General features: G+C 40.4%; 1 protein-coding gene across 1 annotated transcript; it reads left to right on the forward strand.

Annotated features, from left to right (window-relative positions):
* The first annotated feature begins 1953 nt into the window (after positions 1–1953).
* Positions 1954–26143, forward strand: olfml2a (olfactomedin-like 2A). The gene is made up of 8 exons (XM_067601086.1): positions 1954–2242; positions 11555–11818; positions 12993–13100; positions 13190–13366; positions 14405–14651; positions 18773–19072; positions 19283–19468; positions 22984–26143. Exons 1-8 carry the CDS (start codon positions 2174–2176, stop codon positions 23586–23588), a joined length of 1956 nt encoding a protein of 651 aa, XP_067457187.1. The 5' UTR covers positions 1954–2173; the 3' UTR covers positions 23589–26143.
* The last annotated feature ends 1553 nt before the right edge of the window (positions 26144–27696 follow it).

Genomic DNA, 27696 nt, shown 5'->3' on the forward strand with positions numbered 1-27696 from the left:
CCAGCAGTGGTTAATCCAGCCATGGACTTTTATTGCCACTATTTTTTTTTTGCTGACTTTCTCTCTCCCTACACTCTGGCTGAGGTCTGCTGAGCAGTTGTTGTCGGCTGTCCCCAGGTCCCAGTGGGAGACGGAGGGTCGCAGGGCGTTTGTGGTCAGGGGTCCACAGCTCTGGAGCAGCTCAGTGCCCCCAATCTCTCATTGTTATAGATTGGCTTTTCATTTACACAAGTGTTAAGTTTATTTATTCATAGTTTGTATTTACATATTTTTTCCTATGATTTAATTATTTAATATGTATTTTATGTGTTCTGTGAGTGTTGTTTATCTGCTCTCAAGTCTTGGCTTCAGTATGTTGTCCATTTATTTTTGAAAAGTTCTATATGAAGGTTATTATTATTATGATGAATATTATTATTATTCCCTATATGTCTTCATCAGTGTGTCCTATTTGAGCCCTTATTCCTGTTAGTGCTTGGAAGATCAGACTATGTAGTTTATCCTTGCACATGTATTTTGTGATTTGTTCAGCATTGTTTCTACTGAATCTACTGTGTTTGCTGAAGTTCTGTGTTATAAGAGTGTCGAGGTCCAGTCTCAAGCCATGACTGGTCCCCAGAGGTGCAAAGTAACTAAGTACATTTACTCAAGTACTGTATGTAGATACAGTTTTGAGACACTTGTACTTTACTTGAGTATTTCCATGTGATGCTAGTTTCTACATTTCAGAGGGAAATATTGTACTTTCTACTCCACTACATTTATTTGACAGCTTTAGTTACTTTTCAGATGAAGATTTGACACAATGGATAATATAACAAGCTTTTAAAATACAACGCATTGTTAAAGATGAAACCAGTGGTTTCCAACCTTTTTGTCTTTTGACGTCTTACAAAAAGCAGTGTGTAGTCGGGGTCACATTTCACATGTCTATGAGTTGTTAACAGCTCCACCAAATAGTGATTTTTCCCTCTAAACTTCTCACATGCTTTAATTTCAATAAATGTTCAAATGATCCAATATTTCAGCAAAAATCAAAGATTAGAGAAAAAGTCCAAAAACTGAAAACAGATTTGTGTATCAGAACTTTGTTTTTTCTTCTTTCCTCTCCCATTAATCATCTCACCACCCCTCAGATTTATCTGCTGACCCTTTGGAGGGGCCCCGACCCCTAGGTTGGGAACCACTGGACTAAACTAGCTAACTGTATATAAAGTAGTGTAAACTAGCTCCAACTCCAGCAGCTACAACAGTAACATGCTGCTCTAACACTGTCGCTTCACTATTAATAATCTAATGATGTCATATATAATAATATATCAGTCAGAGGGACCAAACCACTACTTTTACTGCAATACTTTAACTACATCGAGCCCATAATACTTATGTACTTTTACTAACAATACTTTAACTACATCAAGCTCATAATACTTATGTACTTTTACTGTAGTAGGATTTTTCATGCAGGACTTTTACTTGTAATGGAGTATTTTTACATCGCTGTATTAGTACTTTTACTTGAGCAAAGGATTTCAATATTACCTCCACTGCTGGTCCCAGGTAAGACTGGGATCTGGATTTGGAGTTGCAAAGTAATACTTGACCAGCTGATGGCGCCAAAAGCCCTTCAGATTTGAAATAAGAGTTTGGAATAAGTGCGCTGCTCACATCAAACGATGGAATCTTTTCATGACCACTTATAAAGTCAGATAGTGACAATATTCAGTACGGGACGTTATGTGCACTGAAACATTTTATTATTATGATGATTCATATTATTATGATTAGTATCAATATTATTATAAAACCCCGTCGAGCTGTGCAGACTGCATACACATGTACGGTGTGTGTGTGTGTGTGTGTGTGTGTGTGTGTGTGTGTGTGTGTGTGTGTGTGTGTGTGTGTGTGTGTGTAAACCCCTCCCATCAGTGAGGACAGCGGATGACAGATGATGCGCACTCTGCTCCTGGCTGAGGACAGAGCGCGCGGTGCAGGCAGGACGCACAGCACAGCTCACACATCCATACAGACGGACACACACTGTATGATCCTTCCTGTGTAAAGTGGAAATGGAGCTAAAGTAGGCGCGATACCAGGCTACATCTTATGGACTGAATGCAGTGAGTGTTGTTTTGGATTTCTGAACTTCACGCCCAGACGCTCAGGAGAGAAAATGTGGAGATACACTAACTTGTTTGCCTGCCTGCTGGTTTTGTGTAAGGATGCGTCTTCACAGAGCAAGGTAAGAAGACACATAAGGAGGCTTTTCACTGTATTTCCAAGGATTTCTACGCATGATTGCACTGTGTTACTGTATTGAAATAAATCCCAAACGTGTTAATGGACTGTTCAGAGTCAGTAATGTTCAATGTTTAATCAAGTTGCTGTCATAATAATATCCCACTCTATATCTCACCTCTTACCTGCAGCATGTTCCATGTCATGGTGCCTCTGCTTCAGACAAATAAGTGACCTGACCAATAGGCCTACCCAAAATTTTCCCCAAGCCAGACCTTTAAATTGTCTGTCTTTCGTCGGCAGATGGTTCAGGTTGTGTCACCTCCCAATGAGGGCTTACAGTGTGACACGAGTAACAATTGGTTTATGTAATGATACCTCCAGTGTGTGTGTGTGGAGGCATGCTGCCAGCAGAGTGTGGGAGAGATGGCACTCAGTGGGGCAACAGTAATATCTGGCTGCCCTTGTTTGTACAGCTGCTGGACTCCGGTAACCCCTCACTCTCCCTCAGCCTAATCCAGCTCTACACACACACACACACACTCATACATATGCACACACACACACAGACGCTGACAGAGGACAAGTACACATTACAGATATGAACACCAGAAGGTCTTCTTCAAGTATGCCCAAGTATGGTGTGTGACTGTCAACAACTGCCTACTCTGGATACAATGGGAGAGGCCAAATAATGTAGGTCAGTGAAGAGTAAAGCCCCCATGTAGGAGTAGTAGTGATACGAGGTGGTAGTAGTATTCATGGCAGCATTCAAGTAGTAACATTGTAAAAGCAATATTAATAACAGCCGTAATAGTACAAGCATGTGGTAGCATGTATAGTAGGAACAGTGTTTGTACACTATAGGGCCAAAGGGATGAGGACAGCCCCGTCCACATACTGTTTTTTGAGGGAAATCTTACAATAATGTTATAAACAAGAGTGTTGTTCCAACTTTGTGGCAGCAGTTTGTGTTTGGCTCTGTCCTGTTCCAACATGATAAATGCCTCTGTGCACAAAGCCAGCATAAAAAAAAAATGTTTTTTCCCCGTTTGGTGTGGAAGAACTTAACATCCAACACCTTTGGGATGAAGTGGAATGCAGAGAGATCCAACATGCACGTGTTGGACCTCTCCAATGTTCTTGTGGCTGAACGGGATCCCTGCAGCCAGGTTCCAACATCTGGTGGAACGCCTGAAAACAGAAGAGGATGGTGGAGGTGGAGGCTGTCACAAGTGAATGTGATGTTCAGCTGTCTGAACACTGTACCTGTGGCCATGTAATCAACATCTAGTAACAGTCTAGTAACACTATTGATAGATGCAGTAGTGTCAGTACAAGTATTAATAGTAATAGTGGTTGTAGTAGTATTTTTAATACTAGTAGTAATAGTACTGGTTATAATAGCAGATGTGAGGTGGAACACTTATACACATAAAACATAAAATATAAAAAATACTGTGTGTGATGTAATGTAGTGGTTAATATTGTTCTGTTTATTTTGTCCTGTCACACTGTGTATGTTTTTATTGTGACCTGCCAGGGGACTACAGAAGATCAAATGATAACATTCATATTCAGTGTTGATATTGGTCCCTTACAAATAAATGAAACCAACAGAATAGAAATTATTTTATGAAAACTTTATGAAGTAAATCATAATTAGTCTGCAACAGTGTGAGGTAAGTTTGGATCCAAAAAGCAGGACTCAGGCACACAGCTTGCAACAGTTCAGATGCAGTTTTATTGAGAAGTTGTAGAGAGCTGAGCCGAAATAACAGCGGAGTGGGTCAGGCAGAGAGAGCCGAGCTGTCGGCTGGATGCTGGGCGAGGCAGGCAGACAAAGACCACAGATGGGTAATGAACCTGAGACACAGGAAAACACAGAGTCAAACAGAGTTTTAGGCAAACACAAGAGATATACTGACTAAGAACATTAGTACCACATTGGTGAACTGAACAGTCTGGCCAAGACTGGAGTGTAGAGCCGAGGTGTATATCTACTGCAGGAGCTTGATGAGTGGATGGGACGCAATGTGCCAGTTGATTGGCAGCAGGAGGGAAACAGAGCACCACGCCCAGACAGACACACACAGACAGAGAGAGAGAGAACGAACAGGGAGCCAACAAGAAACACAGGGAGCCAGACCATGATAAACAGTGTATGAGTGATATGAATATCTGATTGCTGATTCAGATAGATATGTATCTGAAGTGAACGGACCAAAAGATGACACATTTTACTGATATTCATTCCAATGAAAGCATTCCCTAAAATCATAATTATTCTATTTTTGTCCCAAATTGCATTATTGTGCAGTTCGAAAAGCATTTTCATTATCGTTTCTCACTAAAACTACACACATATCCAAATAAACTATACATATTGATGAGATGAGATTGGAATCAGTTGATTTGATCTTTTGCTTCCAGTGTAGTAATGATCTCTTGTCAGTTGTGTTTTTCACTCTACATCGACACTCTTTTAAGTTCACTCTTATGTCTCTGTAGATGCCCAGTCATACTTTCTGGAGCCAGACTGGTGGCAATGGTATTAACAAGAGACAAAGCCCTCTCAGAGGAGGGCATGGAGGGCATGCAGGGTGGCGTGGGAACCAGTGCGTGCACCTGCTTCGTGTTTTGGTTGTAAACAAACCCGAGGACAATCAGTGCAAGGTCAACGGGGGGCTAGAGAGAAGGAGACAGCAGACTGGGATGCTCAGTCTGCCTCAGTGAAACAGCAGTCTGCAGCATGGCACTCAGACAGATTAAATATGCATGGATTTACAGATTCTGTAATGTGCCCCGCTGCGTTAGATGAGTGCCACAATGTGCATGAAATGAGGTTTTGTCATGCAATGTTATGTCAACAAGACTTCATTTAATTGGGGATGTCACATGGGGCTTGATGAAGTGTCAACATCATCAGCCTGCAGAAAGTCATGTCTCTGTGTTTGTGGTTAAAACAAAGCTGCAAGCTGCTGGAAACGAGGAAGACTAATACCTCTTTCACACTGAGGCAATGATCCGGGAACAACTTTTTGGTGTTTGGTGTGAATGGGTGAACATTTGACATTCGACCTGGGTTCACGACCCTGCGCGTGACCAGGGCTTAATACAGGTCTGACATTGCTTGGCTTTGGTATGAAATGCTGAATATGGATTACTGCATACATATATTTTAGGCTTTCTTACATCCATACATTTTCCTGTTCTTGAACCTTGAACAATGCATTAGTGAATTAACAGCTCCACTGTTAAATGAGTCTGAATGAATGCCAAGACCAATGTGTGTGCTTTATAACAAATATAATCTATTATACTAATATAATAATAGATAAATAATAGGGATAAGAAAAAGAGAACTGGTTCAATTTGCATGACAAGTTTCCTAGTTCTTAGCACAAGCCATCACAAATCAACCCTGTTTTTATTACAGATTACACATTTACAATCCAGATTTGTGCGTTTCAAAGCATGCTTGGCCTTTTTCTCAGACTTCCATGTCTTCATTCACATAGTTTGGGTGCTTTTCTTCCTCTATGCAGATCCCTTAAATCCTTGTGAGCAAGATTTATGAACACAGATAAGTTTCAAATGTAGCTTGTCTCTGTCTGCAGTATATGTCCTCAGTCTTGTACAATCTATAGTACTGTATGTAGAATCTCTCTCAGACTGCATCTCCCTGTGGACCTTGACCTTTTACAGATCAGTGGGCCCTTGTGTCCGGTTGTATTCTGTTGACATGTAAAATTCAAACAAACAGATCTCTTCATAGTTTATTTGCCATAACCACAATCTTTCCCTAATCTTCACCATGCAGTAGTTGCCATGTGCAGATACTGTAGAAAGCTCGGCAACATGGGCATTGGGTGTAATCCAGGGTTTTGTAGAATCATCCAATATTAACATTGTTTTCTGGCAGCAGGGTTAGTAAATCCTGTAGAGAAGTGGCCGACTATATTACAAACAGGCTCACATTTTTTAAAATTCAATGCCTGTGGTATGGATGTAGGTCATACAGTTATGTAGATTAGCTAACATAGCTGCACTGACAAATAACTCTGTGCTAATGTTGTATCAGAGCGAGCTTTTCTCTTCTCCTAACTCAAACACACATTGATTGATTGATTAGCATCTGCACTATTATATCAACTGTCATCTCTGTTGGTGGTTGTTCTTGTAGATTACACAATAAAGTCTGCATTTTTGGTTTGAAACATTTAATATTTGCTTAATTAATTGTCCTGTCACGGAGCACGATATCTTTCACTGAGCAGTGATAAACTCTGCAGTTTTTTAACGTCCCTTTAACATCTGTTGTACCAAATCATCTGGGGACAAGACATTGGCAACATCTGTCATTCCAGTCATAGTTGAGGTCACCAGACATACACCAGTAATTAGGGAAGTATCCCTTTATGCATGATTGCAGTGAAATAAGGGAATAAATTTTGTAAATGTGCAAAAACCCAGTTGAACGGTTTACCAGAGTTAATTTATGTTGCAATGGCAAGGGAGGAACCTTCACGTAAGTAACTCATGAAGTCATTCAGCCCATATATTTCAGTGTCTCATTAATCTGAATGTCCTGATGGGCTGTGATGAGTGAAAAGTTTAGAGCCTTTCTGGACACATAAACAGACCCAGCAGGAATGTCGATGTGTACCCCCAAAAGCAGCGAGTGCTTGATACACTTTGTGCTCAGCTAATTAACATCCCGGTGCTAATGCCGATGTTTTTGCTTGGAGTCTGGGCCACCGACCTCACGGTTCATCTCCAGACTAAAGGCTTTGATAGAATTCCCCCTTTGTACCACGTTAGTCTTTACGGTGGCACAGTAAGACTGTTTATCATAAGCACAGCTAATTAGATTAAAAAATCAGGCAGACTCTTTGGACTGGAATGTGGACCCCGGTTTTGGTCTTGAGTGCCCTTGACAGGAGATGATGTGGATTTTAAAGGGATATTCCATCCTTTAAAGGCTTGATGGGCTTAAGACTGATTAGAATTGGTATTCATGGTGGCTTTTGTGGGAAAATAGTTTAAAAAGCAACATGCGGGGAGGTTGTTTTAGCTGCAGGTCATAACAGGAATCACTTGAGTTTAAAGAAGACTGGAACATGCAGCTGAACATTTGAGCTTTGCTACAGGATACCTGCACTGCCTGACGACATTTTCACCATACAGTTCCCTCACTGATTACCAGCTGGCAAAGAACTGAAAGCAGAGGATATCCTTATTTACATGAACACGGCTGCAGATACAACAGGCCAGCACAACTGACACATTGACTTCAACTCCGAGGCCAGCAGAGGCTTTCAAATGCACCAGCCATTGTGTAACACATCTTGTGTTTTTAGCAACCAATTGGGGTTTCACTTCATCACTGTCAGGGTGTGTTAGCTGTTACAGGCTGCAGCGCTTGATCTAATAGAGCTCTCTGCGGCGTGCAGGGTCTTTTCCTCCCATTGTGCAGACATGAGTTCATGTTTGAGCCCTGTTCTTTTTGACCTGAAACTTGACTGCACTTGAGAGGTCAAAGCCAAAGACTCAAAGTTCAAAGCATGCATTAAATACCCAGTACTCTTAATTATTAGCACTCTTAATTGCGTTGCCTGTTCTCATGCTGGTAGGTCAGCTTGGCATGAAATGCTGGACGGTTAGTTAGGCATACCAGCACATATGATTTGACAGAAGGAGAAGGCAGCTGCTCTGATTGGCAGAATGATTCAGATTCTTCATGATAAGCTATTGCCAAATGGTTCCTCAGTAAAGCCTGCAAGGTAATATTTTAGGCTTTGTCGACTCGACAAAACATGAAGTACTAAAGTAAATCTGGTTGGAATTTCTCTGACTTCTCCAACTTAAAGCAACTTAAGCTGGTGTTGCTATGGAGCAGTTAGTGTTTGACTGGGGTTGAACAATGCAGCTCAGCAGGGCCGTGCGCATAGCCTCCGCTAAAGAAGTTTAATCTGCTAATCCACTCTGTTTTCATGTGGCTGTAGCATTTGTCAACCTGCTGCCTTTTCGCTTGACATGTGTCAGGATTGGCCCGGCTCCGCACACAGGAGTCCTGCCCCGTATCAGACGCCCCCCAGTATGTCTGCAGTAATGGGGGGGAAAGCAGCCCCACTCCACATCTTCCCCCATCACTCAGCCTGCATTCCTTCACTAATGAGCCCCCACCACCACTTCCACTCCACCCCCTTACCTTCACTAAATCTGCTGCTGCACTGCCAAAAGACATCCAAAATTGTAACTAGCAAACAGCATTCAAAAAACACTTTATATAAATGATAACATGAAATGAATCCATTTTCCCTATCAAGTATCATTTATTGTCATATTCAAATCATATTTAATACTTCAGCAATTTAGTATTGCACTTCTTTAAAGTTGGCTGACTCACAAGAAACAGATTTTTGGTCAAAATTAGAGCAGCAGAAGCTGAAAAAAGCCTGACTTTTAGTCTCGAGTATAGATCAAGCTCTAAACACTCAATTGTTCCAATATTGCAACCAATAGCAACCTCTGATTAGACCCGTCATGCCTCGTAAATGCCTACATCTTTCTTATTCCATGTCCCCACTTTGTAATGCAGGCTTTCTGTTGTACATTTGTAGTCTCCAAGCCAAAGCTGGGATAAGCCTGATTACAGACTTATTTTTTGGGCTTAACAAAGCTCCCCCAGAGCCACAGAAGACATTATACACCTGTTTCACAGATATTCTGAGTAATTCTAAATTGCCCCAAATGTGTCCACAGGGTTCCCCTTTAATTGTAGGCTGGCTGTGTAAATCGACATATAGCCCAATTTACTGACACTATACCAACTGCTGTACTACTGTAAAGACATTGTTGCTTCATTATAAATGACAGCAATTCTATCATTGTTGAAAAACTGATATTGCGTTTTACTTACATCTGCTAGTCAGATCAGGAGCAGAAGTACTCTTCTGTACTTTTTCAGATACTTTTGCAAAGAGACGATTTCCAGAAGATTTCCTCCATGACTTTGTTATCTTACCTAATAGTGCCTCCAAATCCCTAAATTTCCTTACAGCTTACAGCTGATATTTTGATACTCAACGCAGTTCTTTCAGTGAAATATTTTACTCACCTATGACAAGGCAAAATGTCTGCATGAAAAAGCACTATTGCAAAAAGTTTGGTTGGTAAGGTGCATTCCTATCCATCCTATCTGGGACCTCAGTAAATGTTTGGCCCCACTTTCTACTAATGTTTTCATCATATACTTGGAGTCCTACCTTCATACTGCAGTCATATGATGATAGGACCACAGCTCATTAATGAAGAATCTCTGCGTTGCTGAGCTCTATTCCTGATAAAAGTGATACCACATGTGTGCCTGTCCTGTGGTTTATAAAGACCCCTAAATCTCACCAGGAAGAGATGACAGCCCAAACCTCCTCCAACATGGGATCCAAGAATCTGGACTCTAAATGATGGGAGAAGAGCTCTCTGTTAGTGAGGTGCATCACATGGACTGAAAACAAGAGTGATGGCCAGGGAGAAATAGAACATGGTGATGTGCAACATAGATGAATTATTTGCATGTGGAATTTAGACAAAATGCTTTGTTAGTACTATGAAAATGTAATGTAAAATGTAAAATATCTGCTCTGTTTGTGCACACCAGAGGATACTATTGAAACCTTAAAATATGGTGCCTCCAAGGGGGTGCAGCATAAATGTGGTGACCAAGTTTTGTTGCAGTCTGCCAACTGGTTTATGAATTTAACATTTAGTTTTCAGGGTGACCAGTCAAAAGCTTCTTGAGTGTGCGACATGGAAAGGGTTCATCTTTTTTCTAGAGCATGTATGTGTACTGTTGGTTTGCATTTAGTCTGCAGGTTAGATTAACACATTTCTTGCAATCAAATGGGAATTTAACCTAATGAATATCCACAGCGAATATTACGGACATCCAGCTACTGTACTGTAATAGTTTTCGAGATACCTTGTCTAGAACAAAGAGTTTGTTAGAAGGGCCGATGGACCAACAGCAAACCAAATGACTTTTAATGAGGCTGCTAATAGGACAAAAAGCAATGCAAATAGAACAACAGATAACTACTCACATTATCTCTACTCTCATTTACTTGTAATATTTACTTGAATTTCTACATCGGTGCAGGCCTTACCAATAGATATTCAACACCAAGATGAACAATACCAGCCAGATGGAACATGAAGCTAACTTAACTGGAATATTTTTGCAGTCCGTGTTTATTTGCCCCAAACAGCCAATGTAGCAGCTGTGCAGATGTTAGCCGTAGCTATAGCAACGTATGCACCAACCATATGTGTGAGTAGTGTGACTGTGCTGTGTCTAATCTCAAAAGTCATCACGAAGTCCAGTTCTATATGTCGATATGTCCGTTATTCAGATCAGCTAACAACAAGGCAGCCATAAAGGGCCACATGAGAGGACACAGAGTTAGTAGCAAAACTAATTTACAAGGCTAGGCTAGTGATGAGGTTTCAGTTAAGGTCTCTTGAACTAGCGCGCCTTTAACTGAAAAAGGAATTCATTTTTATGGGTGAAGTTGAGAAATTCACAGAGCTCTCAGCACAAAACACTCTGCCAACTCACCATCACCACCTGAACATTTCATCAAACATGCAATAAATATGTGCAGTTGAATGCTTGCGTGAAAGCTGTCTCCTCTGGATGCCAGCGTGCGCTCATCCCACATAGGAACTGTGTGGAATGTCTGCTGGAGCTGCCGTGCATTGCTTCCTGTTTTTTAAGTAAGCTATGACCATGGCCTGCCAAAGCTCTGTCATCATACATGGCAGCCAAAGGCCAGCTGGTGATGCAGAATCCTTATGAGTTATGTTTGTCTCTGAGGCTTTCCTCTGAGTCACACCAGCTAACATTCAAAATAGGGAAACATGTGGTTATTTCTCAGGATCACTTTCCTTTCCCTTGCTTTTGTTTCCCTACAATAAAACATGGATTTATTATTCATAGAAGTCCAGCAGGGGTTAGACTAATGGAATAGATGACTGGGACAGCTGCTGGGAGAAGGAACAGCACAGCTCAACATATACCTTCAAAAACTGCCAAATTTATGGGGTTGGATAAATATACAGTGCAATCCATGTCATCAATATCCAAGTATGATAAATTCTTGTTCAGCCATGAGGCTTCTTGTTTAGAATTGTGCCACTTCATGCATCTAAGAGACACTTAGGTGCGAAGGGAAGATTATAGTGACATGACAAAAAAGGACACAAAATACCTTTTTCTGTTTGGATTTCTACTAATTCACACTCTCTCTTCCAGATCTTTGGCGAGACAGAGCCTGTTAGGATGACATCAGAGGGCTCAGATTGCCGCTGTAAATGCATCATGCGCCCTCTAAGCAAGGACGCCTGCCTGCGGCTGCGGAGCGGCAGCGTACGTGTGGAGGACTTCTACACAGTAGAAACTGTCAGCTCCGGATCTGACTGCAAGTGCTCGTGCACGGCCCCGCCGTCCTCCCTCAACCCCTGTGAGAATGAGTGGAAGATGGAGAAGCTGAAGAAACAGGCTCCTGAGTTACTTAAGGTGAGGAGATTAAACTTAAAGCCGCTATATGTATTTATGTGAATACAGCAACTTTAAATTTCTTCTGATCAATTTTTGTGTGTAGAAAAATTATTAAATTCTATGTTAAAGATGCTGTGTGTAGAGTTTAGTGGCATCTAGTGGAATGGACTTGTGTATAATCACCTGAAAATAAGAATTGTTGTGTTTTTGTTACCTTAGAATGAGCCTTTATATCATGTTTCTACAGTAGCCCAGAATAGACAGACCAAACACTGGCTCTAGAGAGGGTCTTTCATGTTTTTCATGCATTTTGCAGCCACCGTAGGGTCTCCTACACTAAATCCTACACACTGGTCCTTTAAATTTGTATAGTTTGTGTGCTGGTTTCAACACATTTGACCACAAGGAGTTACCAAAGTCAGAAAACTTCAAAGCTTACAAATAAGAGCTTTAAATTAATGATCAGTTACATTTTTAAATACATAATTGAAAGTATATTCATCACTATCACTGATTCATGAAAGTCTTCCTATAAATTCATCAACGTGTCTCCTCTGAAACTGTTTATTTTACACCAGATGTGATAACATTTTGAGCAAGGCAAATTCTCAGAAGCCCCACTAGCAGCCTCTAGAGGCAGCATTGTTTATATCAGCTCATAATACACAAGTGTCAGACAGAAAAAGACATTTAGGATTTTGCTGTTCTGAAAGCTTTACCAGCAGTGGTAATTTGTTCTTTCAAGACAATATGCCTGTTTTGTCCCTCCAGCTTTAAAGCATAAAAGATGAGTTGTATGTCATCTAACATCTTTTGAACACGTCAGCACACCTCTGCACATACCTAAAGCACACTTTCATTTTTCACAGGCAGTAGAAGCACGCTATGTACCATATGAGAGAAAAGGCTGTACCAGATGTTTGATCTGACTCCACTTTAAAACTATAGATTAACCCAATAAATCTCTGAAGGAAAGGTGTAAAATGATTGAGGTGGACTCTGAATGAACCCCAGACTGAGAGCTGAGAGTGTGGCTGTCAATAGTGGTAATCAAAGCAAATGTTTTGGGAGGGCACTTAGGCTATTGCTGCGTCCTACTCAGCTGAACAGAGTCACATAAAGCTGTCAGTTTTGTGTTCAGGAGACAGTGAATAATGCCAGTTTCTCCTCCTTTTACTGCATGAACAACCAGCTCCAATCTATGGTGGACCTCCTCGAGGGAACCCTTTACAGTATGGATCTTATGAAAGTCCACTCCTACATCAACAAGGTGGTGTCTCAGATGAACACCCTCGAAGAGGTAGGCTCAAAAACACATAGCAGTGTATGTCCTCATATCATTATATTCAAAGCGTTGGCTGGAGACAGGTTATGATTTTTATCTTGCAGACAATCAAGACAAATCTCACACGAGAGAATGAATTTGTCCGGGACAGCATGACGAGCCTCACCAACCAATTTAAGAGATATGAGAACTACTCCAACATTATGATGAGCATCAAGAAGGAGATCTCCAGCCTCAGTCTGCAGCTGCTTCAGAAAGACTCTTCTGAGAACAAAGCACAGGTTAGAATGGACACTGTCAATTTAAATCCCCCTAATTAGCATTTATAAGCAGTACACAAACAATTAATAAATGGTTTATAACATACGACAATGTAGTTGTTAGCAGATATTATTAATGTATTTGTAATAAGTGCCCACAGGAGTTATTAACTTAATGTTAAATACAGTAAAAATAGAAAATATGTCTTCATAGCAGTTATAATTGGTGACAACTACTGTGCATTAATCAACATTTAAAAGATCCTCAAATCTGCTTATAATTGCATTATAGTGTGTTATTATGAACCATTTATGAACTCTTTATATCCTGCTTTTAAATGCTAAATAGGGGTAATAAAGTGTTACCAAAAAATTCATAAATACACTGTTAGCATTCTTGGCTATCAACTGTGACACATTGAAAATATCACACATTATAAGTTAATTTGTAGTATTGTAGTATATTTGTAGTGGTGCAAGTAGTTGTACTAGTAGTAATAGTAGTAATATTAGCAGTACATTACAAGTATTACTGTTCCTCAGGGCTCTACTACTTGCTACCCTGGTCTAGCCTACAGGTCTTTGTTGCATTTGCATTGCTGCTGCTCTCATAGACCGGATAGCCTGCTGCACTGTCAGCAATGCAAAATTCTTTAAAGCTGCTCTAATCAATATGATTTACAATGGATCAAATGACTATGTGTATGTGAAAGTAGCCGCTCGTACTAGTGATGAACTTCATCTCAAAACTGTTTGGAAATGGACTTGGTACTGCTAGTGCAGTGATGCTTTTGGAGCAATAGTAATAGTGTCAGTTGTAGTACTTTTAGTGGTATAGTAGAAATCTATGCATCATTTGTATGATTATATACTGTTTGTTTTCTGTTAACACACTGTGAAACACTGACAATAGGGATAGCACATGTCAATTTTAACAATATTGCACATAGAAGCTTCACAAAGCCAACATTCACTTTCAAGTACATTAAACATATAAAACACACCTGCTTCCCAATGTTTCCAAGTGTGCTGACATAACCCAAATGTTAATGTTCACAGGGTACGAATGATGAGAAAACCAAGGAGACTGTAAAACTAACCAACAAAAAGGGCCCTGCATCCAAACCCCCTCCCAAACCGCCCAAAGAAAAGGTTGTAAAGCCCAAGAAAGAGGTCATTAAACCTGGAAAGGCGGTCAAGCCTGACCCTACAGCCAAAGCCAAAGTGGTTGGCCACCAGCCTGGCGTCGTGAGGGGCATCACATACTACAAAGCTGCCAAGACCGACGAGGATGAGCACAGAGGAGGTGAGGGTTTTCAGCTTGGCAGGGAGACTCTGTATACTCTCCCAGAAGTGCTGTGTTCATAGAAAGCCACCCTCTCAGAGCTAAAGCAAACACTGTGCTCGCGCTTCAGCTGAGTTTGCACTCCCATCTGTGTGCGATCATCTGTGTGTGTGTGATCCACTGTGGGTGTTGAAAATGATCCAAATTAGTTTCTTCAGCAATCTAATCTGACCTCTCATGACACTTTGCTGGATCAGGATCAGCCCAGCAGCCGTGGGTTTGCATGTCTCATAAACACATCTTCCTTTGTTAGACGGATTTAGTTTCCATTAGGGGACAGTTTAAGTTTTCCTGAGATTGTTGTTTTACACAAGTGAGGGATAAGGCAGTAATTGCGTGCAAACTTTACACTTAAGCGCAAGGCAATAAAACAGAGAATCTATCGCTGTGTGGCACACAAGATCCCCTCAATACAAGATTTATGCTGGTGTTGTTTCTAGCAAAGCTGGTCTAGTCAGCGCGGGATTGGATTGCTGGTGCGCATTCAGCGAGCAGGAAATCCAAATCTTTCATTGACAAAATACATGGAGCTGATGGAATGCTGTCTCAATGGAGCGCTGCCATGCCCATGACATGCCTCAGCGTCACTCCTCACAACAATGTGTGGGGACCCTGACCAATGCAGAGAAAACATTTCCTGACTCCTTCCAATCCTCTTTAAGTCTAGTTGAGTGAATAGGCATGCTGCGTTTGCACAGGGCACACGCACATGACGCTGTCAGACCGTGTGTTCTGCCATGTATGTGAACCTCAGCGAGCCCAGCCACCCTTGTGAAATCACTGAAACCATTTGGCTGCATTTCCATAATCTCTAGCAAAGAGCAGGATACCTTTTTTTTTTATAAAAACCTTTATTCATCTTGGGAAGGTAGAAACACCTTCATGCTTTTTCCTACAATGCCCCATTTCAAACTTATAGTTATAGTTACTCACATTTTTACTGGGAGCTGCCAAGTATAACCACAGTTACAGCAGCTCCATTGAAACACATGGGAAGAAGCACTATTTTTCTTGAAAAGAAGTAAAAATAAAAGTGGTAATCACATTGTAAAAATACATTACAAGTTAAACTACTTTATATACTGTTGGAAGTTTGATCTATAAAAGTCAAGGCTGGATTCCCAACTGGACAATGTGACAATTTGTCAGGCAAATTTGCACCACTAAAATACAACATCAACTAAGGCGGGTCATGTGCACTACTGGGTCATTTTTGAACTTGTCTTGTAACGGTGCCTTGTGGAAAAATCAAATTTAAATAGCTGTAATATTCCAGTTTATATTGTGCTCACATGTTACGATTTCCTAAATATAGTTGTGTTTAATCAAATTCGCACAAATGAATTAATTAAATTTAAAGTATAATTCCAGCATAGTAGTGATAGCACTGAAGAGTGGCAGGAGAGGGGTTAGTAGGAGCCAAAACATTACAATTACAACAATATTTCCCTCTGAAATGGAGTAGTAGTGTTATTGAACATTAAATTGAAATACTAAGTACATCACTTCAATAAATGTACCTTGTTACTTTCCACTACTACTCAGAAGTTATGGAAGGAGAGCAAAATGTTAAACAATCATTCATCACCTACACTCATTTTCCAAGCCTGCAAACTTGAATCGCTACAACTCAGAATCTCATTTTAAATAACTGCTTTCAAGGCTATTGCCACTGTAACATTGAGATTAAGGTATTTGTAGCCAATAGAAAGGTCCTTGCAAGTCTCACATTTGAAAATGTTACATTGACATTGCATGACAATGCAGCAACAAGTGTAAATACATTTTTTTAATGTCTGAGCTGCATTATCGTGCAACCAGAATGTAGCTATGACGACAATAAAAGAAGATGACTGTAAAAATTGTCAGCAGTGATGCCAAGTATAAAGGATTGGACATATGGACGGCAAACGCACTGACATGGTCCCTTAAAAAGTATCAAAATATCTGCATCACAGTAACAAAATATTATAAAGGGGTCTTTGATCTTTATTAAAATAATTAAAAGAGCACAATGTGCACAGCATCTGCATTACTAAACACAGATGGTCACATCAGTTAACAATTAGCCCATGTCCTCTTTCATGTACTCTCCACCTCATTCCAGTCATTTGTTACGCTCAACTAGAGATAGGATGTTTTTGACTGACTTGTGTCTGTAATTTGGTTTGTTTTACATTTAATTCCAGGTACTATTTAAAACTTAGATATCTCAAAAGCCATAACTGCTTTCTGAAACATCTTTTAATTTATTATTATAAAACCTTGTCAGAATATTATCTGTGTTGCAGCCTTCATCAGGGCCATGTGTTCAGAGCATGCGTGTCAGGAAGATGCACTGCTTATGCAGCACTGCTGTAATCTCCCCACATCTGTCTGGCAGCACAGGACATCAGTGTATGAAGACAGAAGGAGAGCAGCCTCTCTCTCCTAAGAGTAACTTTGATTCAGCCAGCTGTCTTTTTTATGAAAGGCCACAAGTGACTCTTGAAGCCAGAATCTAGAAAGGAAGAAACAAGAGTTTGACCAATACATGTTTTTGAAGGGAAATAATACAGATTTTCCAAAAGATGATCAGGATTCAGTGTTTTACGTGATTGTGTTCGGAGTCCTTGAAAAAGTATTTAGTCCATCATAGAAAGGTAAAGGCTCAAGTGTGCTTCAGATGAACTAGTTCATACAGTCAATCATGTCTAAAGGCTAAAGTGTTTTTCAAATGACCACAGCAGGGCAAAAAGCCTGCTGTCATTAGAGAATTAGATTCAATGAATGGTACAGATGCATTCATCGTGTTGCATTCAACTGCATATACAAAAAGTGCACTAGGAATGGATGTAGTTGTGTGAATAATGAGAAAATAGAGCTTAAGAGAGAAGTTCAAACACTGTCTACTATCACACCTTCACACACAATCACTGTTGAAAATGGGTTTGACTGACAGATTGTTTGTCTTGGGAAGTTACAAAAACTGTCAGACGTTTTTGTAAATGTCGGTGTGCAGGCTTGGCTGTTTTTGTAGTTTGTCCCGGCTGTTTTGTTGCCGCTTCTTATCTAATTTTCAGCAGGATTGCAGACGCATTTAGTTTTTCTCTTTCAAATAACCGCTAACGTTATGCTGCTTATTAGTGCAACACATTGAGCAGCTAAATCAACTTCTGAAGAAGAGATAGTTTTGAGCAGTGAAGGATACTCAAGGATACAATATGTGATTGTGCAGATGCACGCAGGTCATTGAATAAGACTTTTTTTGTCCGTTTGTCCCTCTTTCACATTATCATTTAGTTTCATTAACTGATGAAAGTCTGAATATATTTTGTCATGGTTTTGTTAAGTTTCTTTTGTATTGTGAAAAAAGGTTGTCAAAGAATATTTGTTGTCATAGTTTTTGATGCTGTTAAACAATCTGCCAAGCACTTCATTTCAAGTATACTGAGGTCTTAACACTCTCCTTTGAAAACCATAGATATCATGCAATCACTTTAGGTTCCAGCTTTTTTAGAAGTTTCTGAAGCATGTTTCATTGTAGTCTTTACAAACTTGCTCCTAATTTTTGTTAAAAGCTACTCTGTATGCTCCATTAAGAATCCAGTAGACAGCAGAAGAGGCTGAGTTAGGACAGAAAGAGGAGAAAGAACTTCAGAGAAGAGAGAGGGAGGAAGTTGGTATTCTCTCTGTGCTGCATTGCTAATGTGCTGTCTTTGATGTGAAGCTCTGGAACACAGCAGACTATTATATGTCTCCTACTGTCAAGAAGACACATACTATATGTTCAGTACAGTGATGAAAAGGTTTAAAACCCCTTTATAAAAGACAGATGAAGGAAGGTTTAGAGATAATGTTCCTTCTCACTACTCTGTCACAGTTGCCTTATATAACCATCTATAACAAGAACAAGGAGCAGGTTGTTTACAGCTATAAAAAGCTAACAGTATTACTCTCTCTCACCACCCCTCAGCCTCGGGTCTGTCTGACCTGATTTGGCCATCTGCTTTATTTTGAATATAAACTAGCTCTGTAGAGTTTTAGATTCCTACTTGTTTTATCTCCTGTCCTGACTCACCACTTCCTCTCCTCTCTACCAGATCACTCTGCCAAATCGTACACAGTCCATCATGTCACGGAAAGCCGGTCTGAGGACGGAGGGGCTGAGATGGTTCTGGAAACTGTGGAGGGTGCTGCGGCTGAACCCACCACTGCAGCTTCCACCACCACTACCACCAAAAGCACCACAACCACAACTTCCGCCACCACCACTACCACCACTACTGCACCCACTACTGTCACCACTCAAAGTTCAGCAGCTACTGAGAGACCAGCTCCAACCATTGTGCTGCTGCTGGACAACTCCAACAACAACAGTCGGCCTATTCTTCACAGAGCAGGTACGTGCTAAATATGCCCCTGTGAATACACTCGGTGTTCTATTTCAGGTTGTGACTGCAGTGACAGAGGCCAATATAGCAGCAGATAAGCATGTCGGTTCACTTTGCCAAGAAATGTAGAAATGTGGTGTGAAATTGATTTAAGCCCACATTAATGCAATTCATTCTTTCCCAGGCGTACTTGTTGAATGTTCTGCATGTTTCTTCCAGGGAAGATACTCAACTGTGAAGGGACTCTGGCATCCATTGAGAAGCCAGAGAAGCAGCACAGTTATGGGCGCAATGAGGGGGCCTGGATGAAGGATCCCCTGGCCAAAGACTCCAAGATCTACGTCACTAACTATTACTACGGCAACAACCTGGTAGAGTTCCGGAACCTGGAAAACTTTAAACAAGGTGTGCTTCAGTTTGGTCTTTTCAGGTTATGCTACACATTACACTACACATTGCAAAGACTGTCGGACGTAAATCCCCTCCCTTCTGATGTCTGAGAGATTACAGGTGCTTAGACAATCCAACAGGCACTTTGTTTGTAGCATACTGACCCTTTTACACTTGGGCTCATAGTATGAAGTGTAAATTATCTATCCTGCATTTACATAGCATTCGAATAGAGTCTGCGTAACATAATTTATATTATCTAGCCAGGTGATGTCCAAGTAGGGGTGTGTGATATGATGATATTAGATCATGAATGATTAAAATGTCTACACAATCTGCCTTTACAGAGAGATCATTAGTATTGTGCTACAGTGCACATCAGTTCAGTTCCATGATGGAGTGTAGTCTGCTAGCAGGAGGCTAACAGGTAAAAGCACTGACATGGCGAGTGCCTCGTACCACATCTCTAATCTGCTGGTGAAATCTACAGCAGTTTTAATGTCCTGCTAAGAAGCTCACCTGCTGCACATCATATTAAGCAACAGCTAGGCTGCAGGTTAACGCCACTGTTTAGTGGTTAGCTCACCTGCTAACTGATAGCACTAACTTCTGTCATGCTGCAAGCCATCGTGATGTCAACTCTGGTGTATTGTGTTGGAGCCTTTTCTTAACGGTGCACATCCTGCTAGTAATCCGAAACAACACACTAACACTTCTACACAACATCAACTGTTTGCTTTTCAGCTGTTAAATTTGTTTGGTTTATTGTTAGTTTGGTTTCCAATATCCGTTTTAAACAAGGGATATCTATCAATATGTGATAGACAATAAAGTTTCTTGAATCTTCAGTACTATTCAGTCTTAAAAACCAACATGAAAAAGAATCATGATAAGATAAGTGATATGATGTGTTTGCCATATCGCCCACCCCTATGCCCAGGTACATACAGATGTTTTGTTGATGTGTTGCAGCCCCAAATTTATGACCATGCAGCCTATGCAGACACCAAATCTGCTTCAAAGAGAACTGCATACTCTTTGTAGAGTATATTGGGGCCTTTAGAGAATCAAATACAGATACTTTGCATTTGTCAAAAGTCAAGGATAACCTTATTACTAGCCATGGCTAAACAGTCCAAATGTGAACTCCCCCTCCTTCACATCTATACTTTACAGGATTATATAAACATCTGTATCTCTGTATAGCTGATATCCATTAGTCTGACCCTTACAGAGCAAAACGGTGTCGATTCACATGTACTGATGATACTGTACCCCATCTCATCTGCTTAGAACAACACCCTCAGGCCAGGGTTTAGCAATGGAACATTTACTGTCCAACCATATCTGTCCTTAACCAGAAGCTTACTGTTAGCCTGGGTTGATAGAGGCAAGAGAGAAATTACATTAAGCTAGCTCTGGGCTAGCTAGCCTAGGATTTAAGTTTGTAAAGCCTTAATGACAGCTTGAGCAGTATGAGTTTTTGAGCACTAATGCCAGTATTTTATTTTATTTATTTTGAACATTTAAATGCAGCCATTTTTACAGTGTGCTGTATTGTTTAAGGCAGGGTTTCATTTCAGTTTTTACAGATGTTTTACAGAGACCTTGAAGTTGACTGATACAATAACTTTACTTTAACTTAGAAGGCAAATATTGCCCTAATATATTGGTCTAATTCTTACTATGTTTTAATGTGTAGCTTTGTTTTCTGTAATAACATTATTGACATTGATTCATCTTGATTATCCAATGAGCTCTGTGAGACTGATGAGATCTGTGGAATGCAGGTCCTGGTTGTTTCATGGCTCCAGTGGGTGGGAAAATCAACTCCTTCCACATCCAAATCAACTGAGGAATTGGATTACACTCTCTAAGAGAGTTAAGATGATCTCCCCTCCAAGGACTTGGCTTGTTGATCTAGATGTGTTTGGACAATGGTCTTTCTAAATGCACTTACATGTGAGGCGCCCTGCAGTGCGGTGAGCTCACAGCTGTGTGCGGATGACTAGGTATCTTGGTGAGTGGCGGTGATGCCTGCTGTTCTCTGACATGTGCGCTGGCCTTTCCTTTGAACTGGGCACAGCAGAGAGGGATTAAGAGTGTGGGCTGGCCTCGGGGATGGGGGTGGTGGGTGGTGTTCTACTGCGCATTGTTTTTGTCCTTTACTGGGCTTTTCATTTATTATCATTAACTAAATCAGACTTCCTGAGGTCGAAAGGTTAGGATAGCCGATAGGATGTGATAAGAAAATGACACCTACAGTACACAACGTGTTTGTTCAGGAGTGAACTCCTAAACAAACTGTGTCACTGTCACATGAAGCCAGTGTGTACACAGTCTGGTATTGTAAAAACATTGTCATTGGCTCTATGATGGGCACAATACAAGCGTAGCATACACACAGCAACATGTATCCAAATCATAATAAGTAAAGGATAATACATTCATAAGCACAGCAAAACATCCTGAAGCAGTTTACTTTATTTCGTAATAATGAACAGCTTGCTAGATTTTATTCTATTTATTTATTCTGACTGTTGACCAAACCAACCTTTATTAAAATGATTTTCTTACAAGCTAAATTTACCACAAGTTGGCCCATCAGGACTGTCGAGAAGACTTTTTGGGTCTCAAGGCCTCATAAGCAAATTGCAAGACAGTCTTTCAGGCCTGAGCCTTTCAAAGTTGTGTTAATAGTGTTTACACAGCTGAGACCTAAATCTTTATGGTGTGCAGCTATGCAAGACTAACCTATAGCTGTCCTACTTCTTTTATTCTATGGGATGTTATCAGATCACTCAAGTCAAGTATTATAGCAGTGAAGTCCAAGTTAACTCTCAAGTCTATTTTTGTGAATTAAATCAGATTTGAATCTAAGCCTCAGCTTCTCCTGTATAAATACACAAGAACCAATACCTTTTTTTACTGTGTCCATCAACAAAATCAGCAGTACTCCTAAAAAAGGATAGTTTAACATTTTGGGAAATGTGCATATTGGCTTTCTAGTGGAGAGTTAGATACCATAAATAGATCAATACTAGCCTCATGTCTGTGCTAATATGAAGCTACAGCCAGCAGTTAGTTAGCTTAGCTAAGCTTAGCTTAGCTTAGCATAAAGACTGGAAACAGGGGGAACTGCTAGTCCAGCTCTGTCCAGATGTAAAAAAAATAAAATTTGCCTACCAGCACCTCTAAAGCTCCCTAATTAACACGTTGTAGGCTATCTCATTACGTTTAATCTGTACAAGAGCCAAAGTGTAAAAACAACAAGTTCTGGTTTTACAGGGGTTATGTGCTGGAGCCAGAAAATCCTGAACTGACTGGAGATGAGGTGTGATAGAAGGATTTTTGAATAGATTTAAATAGTCTGTCTTTTATTGGAGCCATAATGTAGAAGCCACCAGTGATAGTAGACACTTCCACGATGTTCTGTTTTGTGCAACAGAATGAGTCATTAGCAAATAAAAAGAGTATTCACCCATGCTTCATGATTTATAAAGTTAATGTAATATTCTTGTTTATTGTAGGCCGTTGGAGCAACCTTTTCAAACTGCCTTACAACTGGATAGGCACAGGCCATGTGGTTTACAATGGAGCCTTCTACTACAACAGAGCCTTCACCAAGAACATCATCAAGTACGATCTGAGGATGCGATTCGTGGCGGCCTGGACACTGCTGCATGACGTGGTTTACGAGGACACCACCCCCTGGAAATGGCGGGGCCATTCAGACATTGACTTCGCAGTGGATGAAAGTGGCCTGTGGGTGATCTACCCTTCAATGGACTACGACTACAACCAGCAAGAGGTGATCGTCATCAGTAAACTGGATCCCGGAGACCTGTCCTTGAAAAAGGAAACCACCTGGAGGACACGTCTCAAGAGGAACTCGTACGGGAACTGCTTCATCATCTGTGGCGTCTTGTACGCCGTCAGTGTGTACAACCAGAAGGAAGGTGAGGTGAACTATGCTTATGACACCCACACCAACAGTGATGCCATCCCACGCTTGCCCTTCACCAATGAGTACTCCTTCACCACACAGATTGACTACAACCCTAAGGAGAAGGTTTTGTATGCCTGGGACAATGGCCATCAGCTCACATATCGGGTAAACTTTGCTGACCAGTGAGCACAGCTAGTTTGTGCCACAAATACAGTAATCTCACAGTAGGCCTGCCAGTATGGCACCTAAGTAGAAAGATGATGCTCAGTATTTGACAGCCTAGAAGCGGCCATATTGGTCTCAACCAGACAAAGGATGAACCTACACCAGCCTTCCAGTACCAATGCATGCTATTCAAACACCTGACCTCACAGTGTACCAAACATACATGTCTCAAACATGTATTGGGATGTGTTTGTACAATATGTCAATGGAATGGATAGAGAACTGTGGAAATAATCTTACGGGTTGAGTTGAAGCTCAACAGGCAGAGCTAATATAGACTTCTTTACATGTTGATTCATGAAATGTCAGCAGGCTGGCTAACTAGCGAACAGATAGCTTGAATAGTTTAAGGGATGGACTGTAAAAAGCTTGGATTTGTGATATGGCCCATTAGTTTCTGAAGGGAGAGAATTTGACTCTTGCATGTTAGATTTACAACTAGATGCCATTTTGGCAGTTACTGAGGCCTGACAACCCAAATTTGGGCAAAGAGTGGGGAGACTGGTGGAGCTAAAGAAGCATGAGAAAACAGCACCAACAACAACTGAGAGCAATAAGCTCATGTCAATTAAGATAACTCCTTCCCCAACATAAGCCTTAATATCTCTTTATCTCATATCTCTTACTGGTTTATATTTTTTCAAATCTATCTTAACACAGTACTTACAGGGCTATCTGCAAGTTGAAAGAAGTTTTGGCTGCTGTAATCATTCCTCTTGTCCATACTGGCCATGAAGTGATCTCTTCCTAGTGCAACAACACTGTAAAAGATGGCATACAAAATCCCACTTGATTTGGCTAACTCAGACTGCCGAAGCCTCATTTTAGCTTTGGCTGAACTTTAGAATGCACTTTTGCACAGAATTAGGATTTTGTCCCCCATTTCTTACAGTGGAGTTCCACTAGGACACAATCACTTCACAACCAGTATAGACAGGAGGAAAGATTACAGAAACCAGTAACTCTTTAAACATACATTTGGACATGTGAGTATTGTCTTAAAACATATGTTAAATATTATAAAAATACTTTTAAAAATTGCTTCTAAGACACATAGTAAAGAGGTGCAATGATCAAGAGAGATTGAGGAAAGAGAAAAGAGAGGAGTTCAGTCAGGGACAGTTAGATGTGGTGTAAAAAGTTTTGCATTTTGAGAAAGCTCTCAAACAATCTCAAACAAGCAGCAAGGATTCTGCTGGGACAACTAATTGCCCCCAAACAAACACATCAAATCTTAATAAAACAAATGTTTAAATTAACACTTAAGGAATTTGATTGGATGTTAGTAGTCAGCGGGTATCCGAGAAGCTGATCTGTGAGCCGATGATTATAAACCATGAATGAAACAGCAGATGGCAATCAGCCAATAGTTTTCAATGGAATCAGTTCAATGCAGTCAGAGTGTAACCAAAGCCAGCATCTAATTTGCATTGCCGTCAGTATTCAGCCATGGTGATTGTCAATTGGTTTGAACTTTCAAGGTCAGCTTACCTAACTAGCTAGTCTAAATCATTTTGCATGGCTAGATCTCTTATTTTTGCAGTGAGTAGCAACCGTGCCAGGCTTCTAATCTTTCATGCCTCCTGTTTTAACTTTTGCTTTTCAACGGGCTTCAAACATTTTACAAAGCTAATGTCATTTGGCTCCTCCCCGTGACATTTAACTCAACCAATGAGATTATTTCTGCCTTCAGAATAGTTCTATCTCTGAGAAATGTTTGTAAAACTAAATTATCAGCTATTGTTTCACTTGCCCATCAACTCCATCCTGTCACCAAGCACTTTGATCATGTTTCTGCTTTGTTTATTATTCCGGCCTCATGATACTTCCTGTCTCTTTACTGTTGATGTTGTTCTGAGGGGTGTGTTGAATATACTATGAACTCCAAAAAAAACTATGTACACAAGTTTCTAAGCTTAAATTTTTTTTATATTTACATGAATTCATTTGACAATTAATATCATACAACTTTTTTTTTATTTTTTGTTGTTGTATGAAAGCATGCAGCTTTTGTCATTGTTCATAACATTTGCATAACCACTTGACATTTGTCACAGTTATTGAATATGTTGTACATTTTCACAACCAAGGAAATTAACAACCATGATCAGTCATGCTTGTACAATATGTGCACTGTACCATTATCTGTGCCATGTTAAATAATGGACACCATAAACCATAAATGTTTTTATTTTTGACAATGACTGACAGTACTGTGTGAGGCACATAATGGGAATGGTAAGTTTTAAGACACATAAGATAACTCTTACAGCACTGTATAGTGTTGCCTTGGTCTTGCACACTTTTCATAATTCATAACTACATTATTTTGAATTTTCAAATTATCAGGAGTGTTTTGAGTGTGTTGAGTTTATTCTGAAAGGGCGTGCTGATTGCAAAAAAAGTAATTTGTTCAACTGCAAAGTCTTTATACATACTCATGAAATATAACACAACATTTGAAACTAGCTGTGCGTGTGTCTGTGCTATGAAATAAAATTTCCATTATGAAAGTCTGTTGTGAGCCTTATAAATCAATCTGCAGTGACCAAATATTTGCCGTGGGATTGCAGGACCCGCCTTGCCCAACCCGTGTTCAGCGGATGATGACCAGTGACTCAGATCTTCTGATTTGTGGTTAACAGAGCTCTCATGAGCTGTGTTTAGTTCTGGGGTAAAGGTCGCTTTGCTTTGCCTGATCTCATCCCAAAATACACTAAAAGGAGAAGCTTAAACTCCAAGTCATGCAACTCCGGAGGGAGATATTGAAATAAACCAAGAGCTGAATGGTGGGTGTGGTGGGTCCATGCATGTGGTCTTCATTTAAGAAAATCAATTCCTCAATTCTATTTAAAGAAGGTCTCAGTGTAGAGTGCTCTTTTTTACACCCAGATAATCAACTTCATTAATGACTGCAAGGCAGGACCCTAGGTTTGATGAGTGCAGCACTAATGGTGTGTCCAATCATGAACTCTGTCACGAAATGTTGACATGTTGTAATGGAACAATGATGTCCACGCTAGCCATGGTGATGAACACTGACAATTCACATGACCTATGCTACCTCAGTCCCAGTGCCTCTTGGCCAACACAAAGGCTCTCCTGTTGCTAAATCAGGACTCAACTTGATCCTGTTCATATCAGCAGGGCCTCCTGTTCATCAGCATCACATATTCATCTTGTATGATCTTCACAGTGTAATGTGAAGGATGGGGATGTGGGATGTAAAGCCTTTGTCCCCATGTTACATGCCACTTTGAAGCCAGAAACTGCACTATTGAGCCATATCATTCATGTTGGAGAAGTAATTGGGTTAATGTAAGAAGAGGTTCTCCTCAAACACCCCCTTCACAGGCCTCTGCTGTACTGAGGTCATTTTCTCCCACTATGGGGACCTTCCATTACATGATCAACGCATATTTTCAGTTACACACCCTGCACTGCAACAATTCATCAGGACCTCTGTGTATTAGTCTCATAATAAACATAAAGGAAGCTTATGCAGCCTGCCAAAATATACCAGAATCATTCTAAAGGTTGAAACACAAGACAAGAACTGACTAAATGACTGCATGGCATGGAATTGTGATTTGCTGCCAATCATGCTGCCGTACTCTCTGCCACATATGCTTTTACTCAGGTTGATTTAAAAAATCACAAGTGCAGTGCACTGCAGTGTGATGTGAAGTTTTTCACATTGATCTAATAGAGATTAGTAGGATGCTTTAAGGTTACATTTTTGAGCTCTCCTCAATAACATATTGCAAACACATCAGTGCTCACAATTAAATAAGTGTAAATAGAAATGGGGGTTGTGACAGTTCAAGTGTTGTGCTGAACAGAATGTAGAGAACTCCAGTGTGACTTTAATTAAGACCCTTTGGGCTATTTATTGTGACAGTAACTTAAGATAAAGAGTTTGCTCAATAGGATGTAAGAGTGTAGCAAGGACAGCGAACACGCAGCGCCATCCTTTCCATCGCTGCATGGAAACTTACGCTTGGTCAACCTTCTGTCAGTCCCTTAAGCTTTATGCAATCTCATGTGTAAAATAAGGCCCCAGGGTCTA

Source organism: Thunnus thynnus, chromosome 2 (genome assembly GCF_963924715.1).
Source record: "Thunnus thynnus chromosome 2, fThuThy2.1, whole genome shotgun sequence".
NCBI lineage: Eukaryota > Metazoa > Chordata > Actinopteri > Scombriformes > Scombridae > Thunnus > Thunnus thynnus.

What these genes read in the sequence shown, in the direction of transcription:
- olfml2a (XM_067601086.1), top strand. Translation starts at nt 2,174, where the DNA reads ATGTGGAGATACACTAACTTGTTTGCCTGCCTGCTGGTTTTGTGTAAG. An exon ending in ATGCGTCTTCACAGAGCAAG is followed by an intron (nt 2,243 to 11,554) that starts GTAAGAAGACAC and finishes TCTCTCTTCCAG; the next exon opens with ATCTTTGGCGAGACAGAGCC. An exon ending in AGGCTCCTGAGTTACTTAAG is followed by an intron (nt 11,819 to 12,992) that starts GTGAGGAGATTA and finishes ATGAACAACCAG; the next exon opens with CTCCAATCTATGGTGGACCT.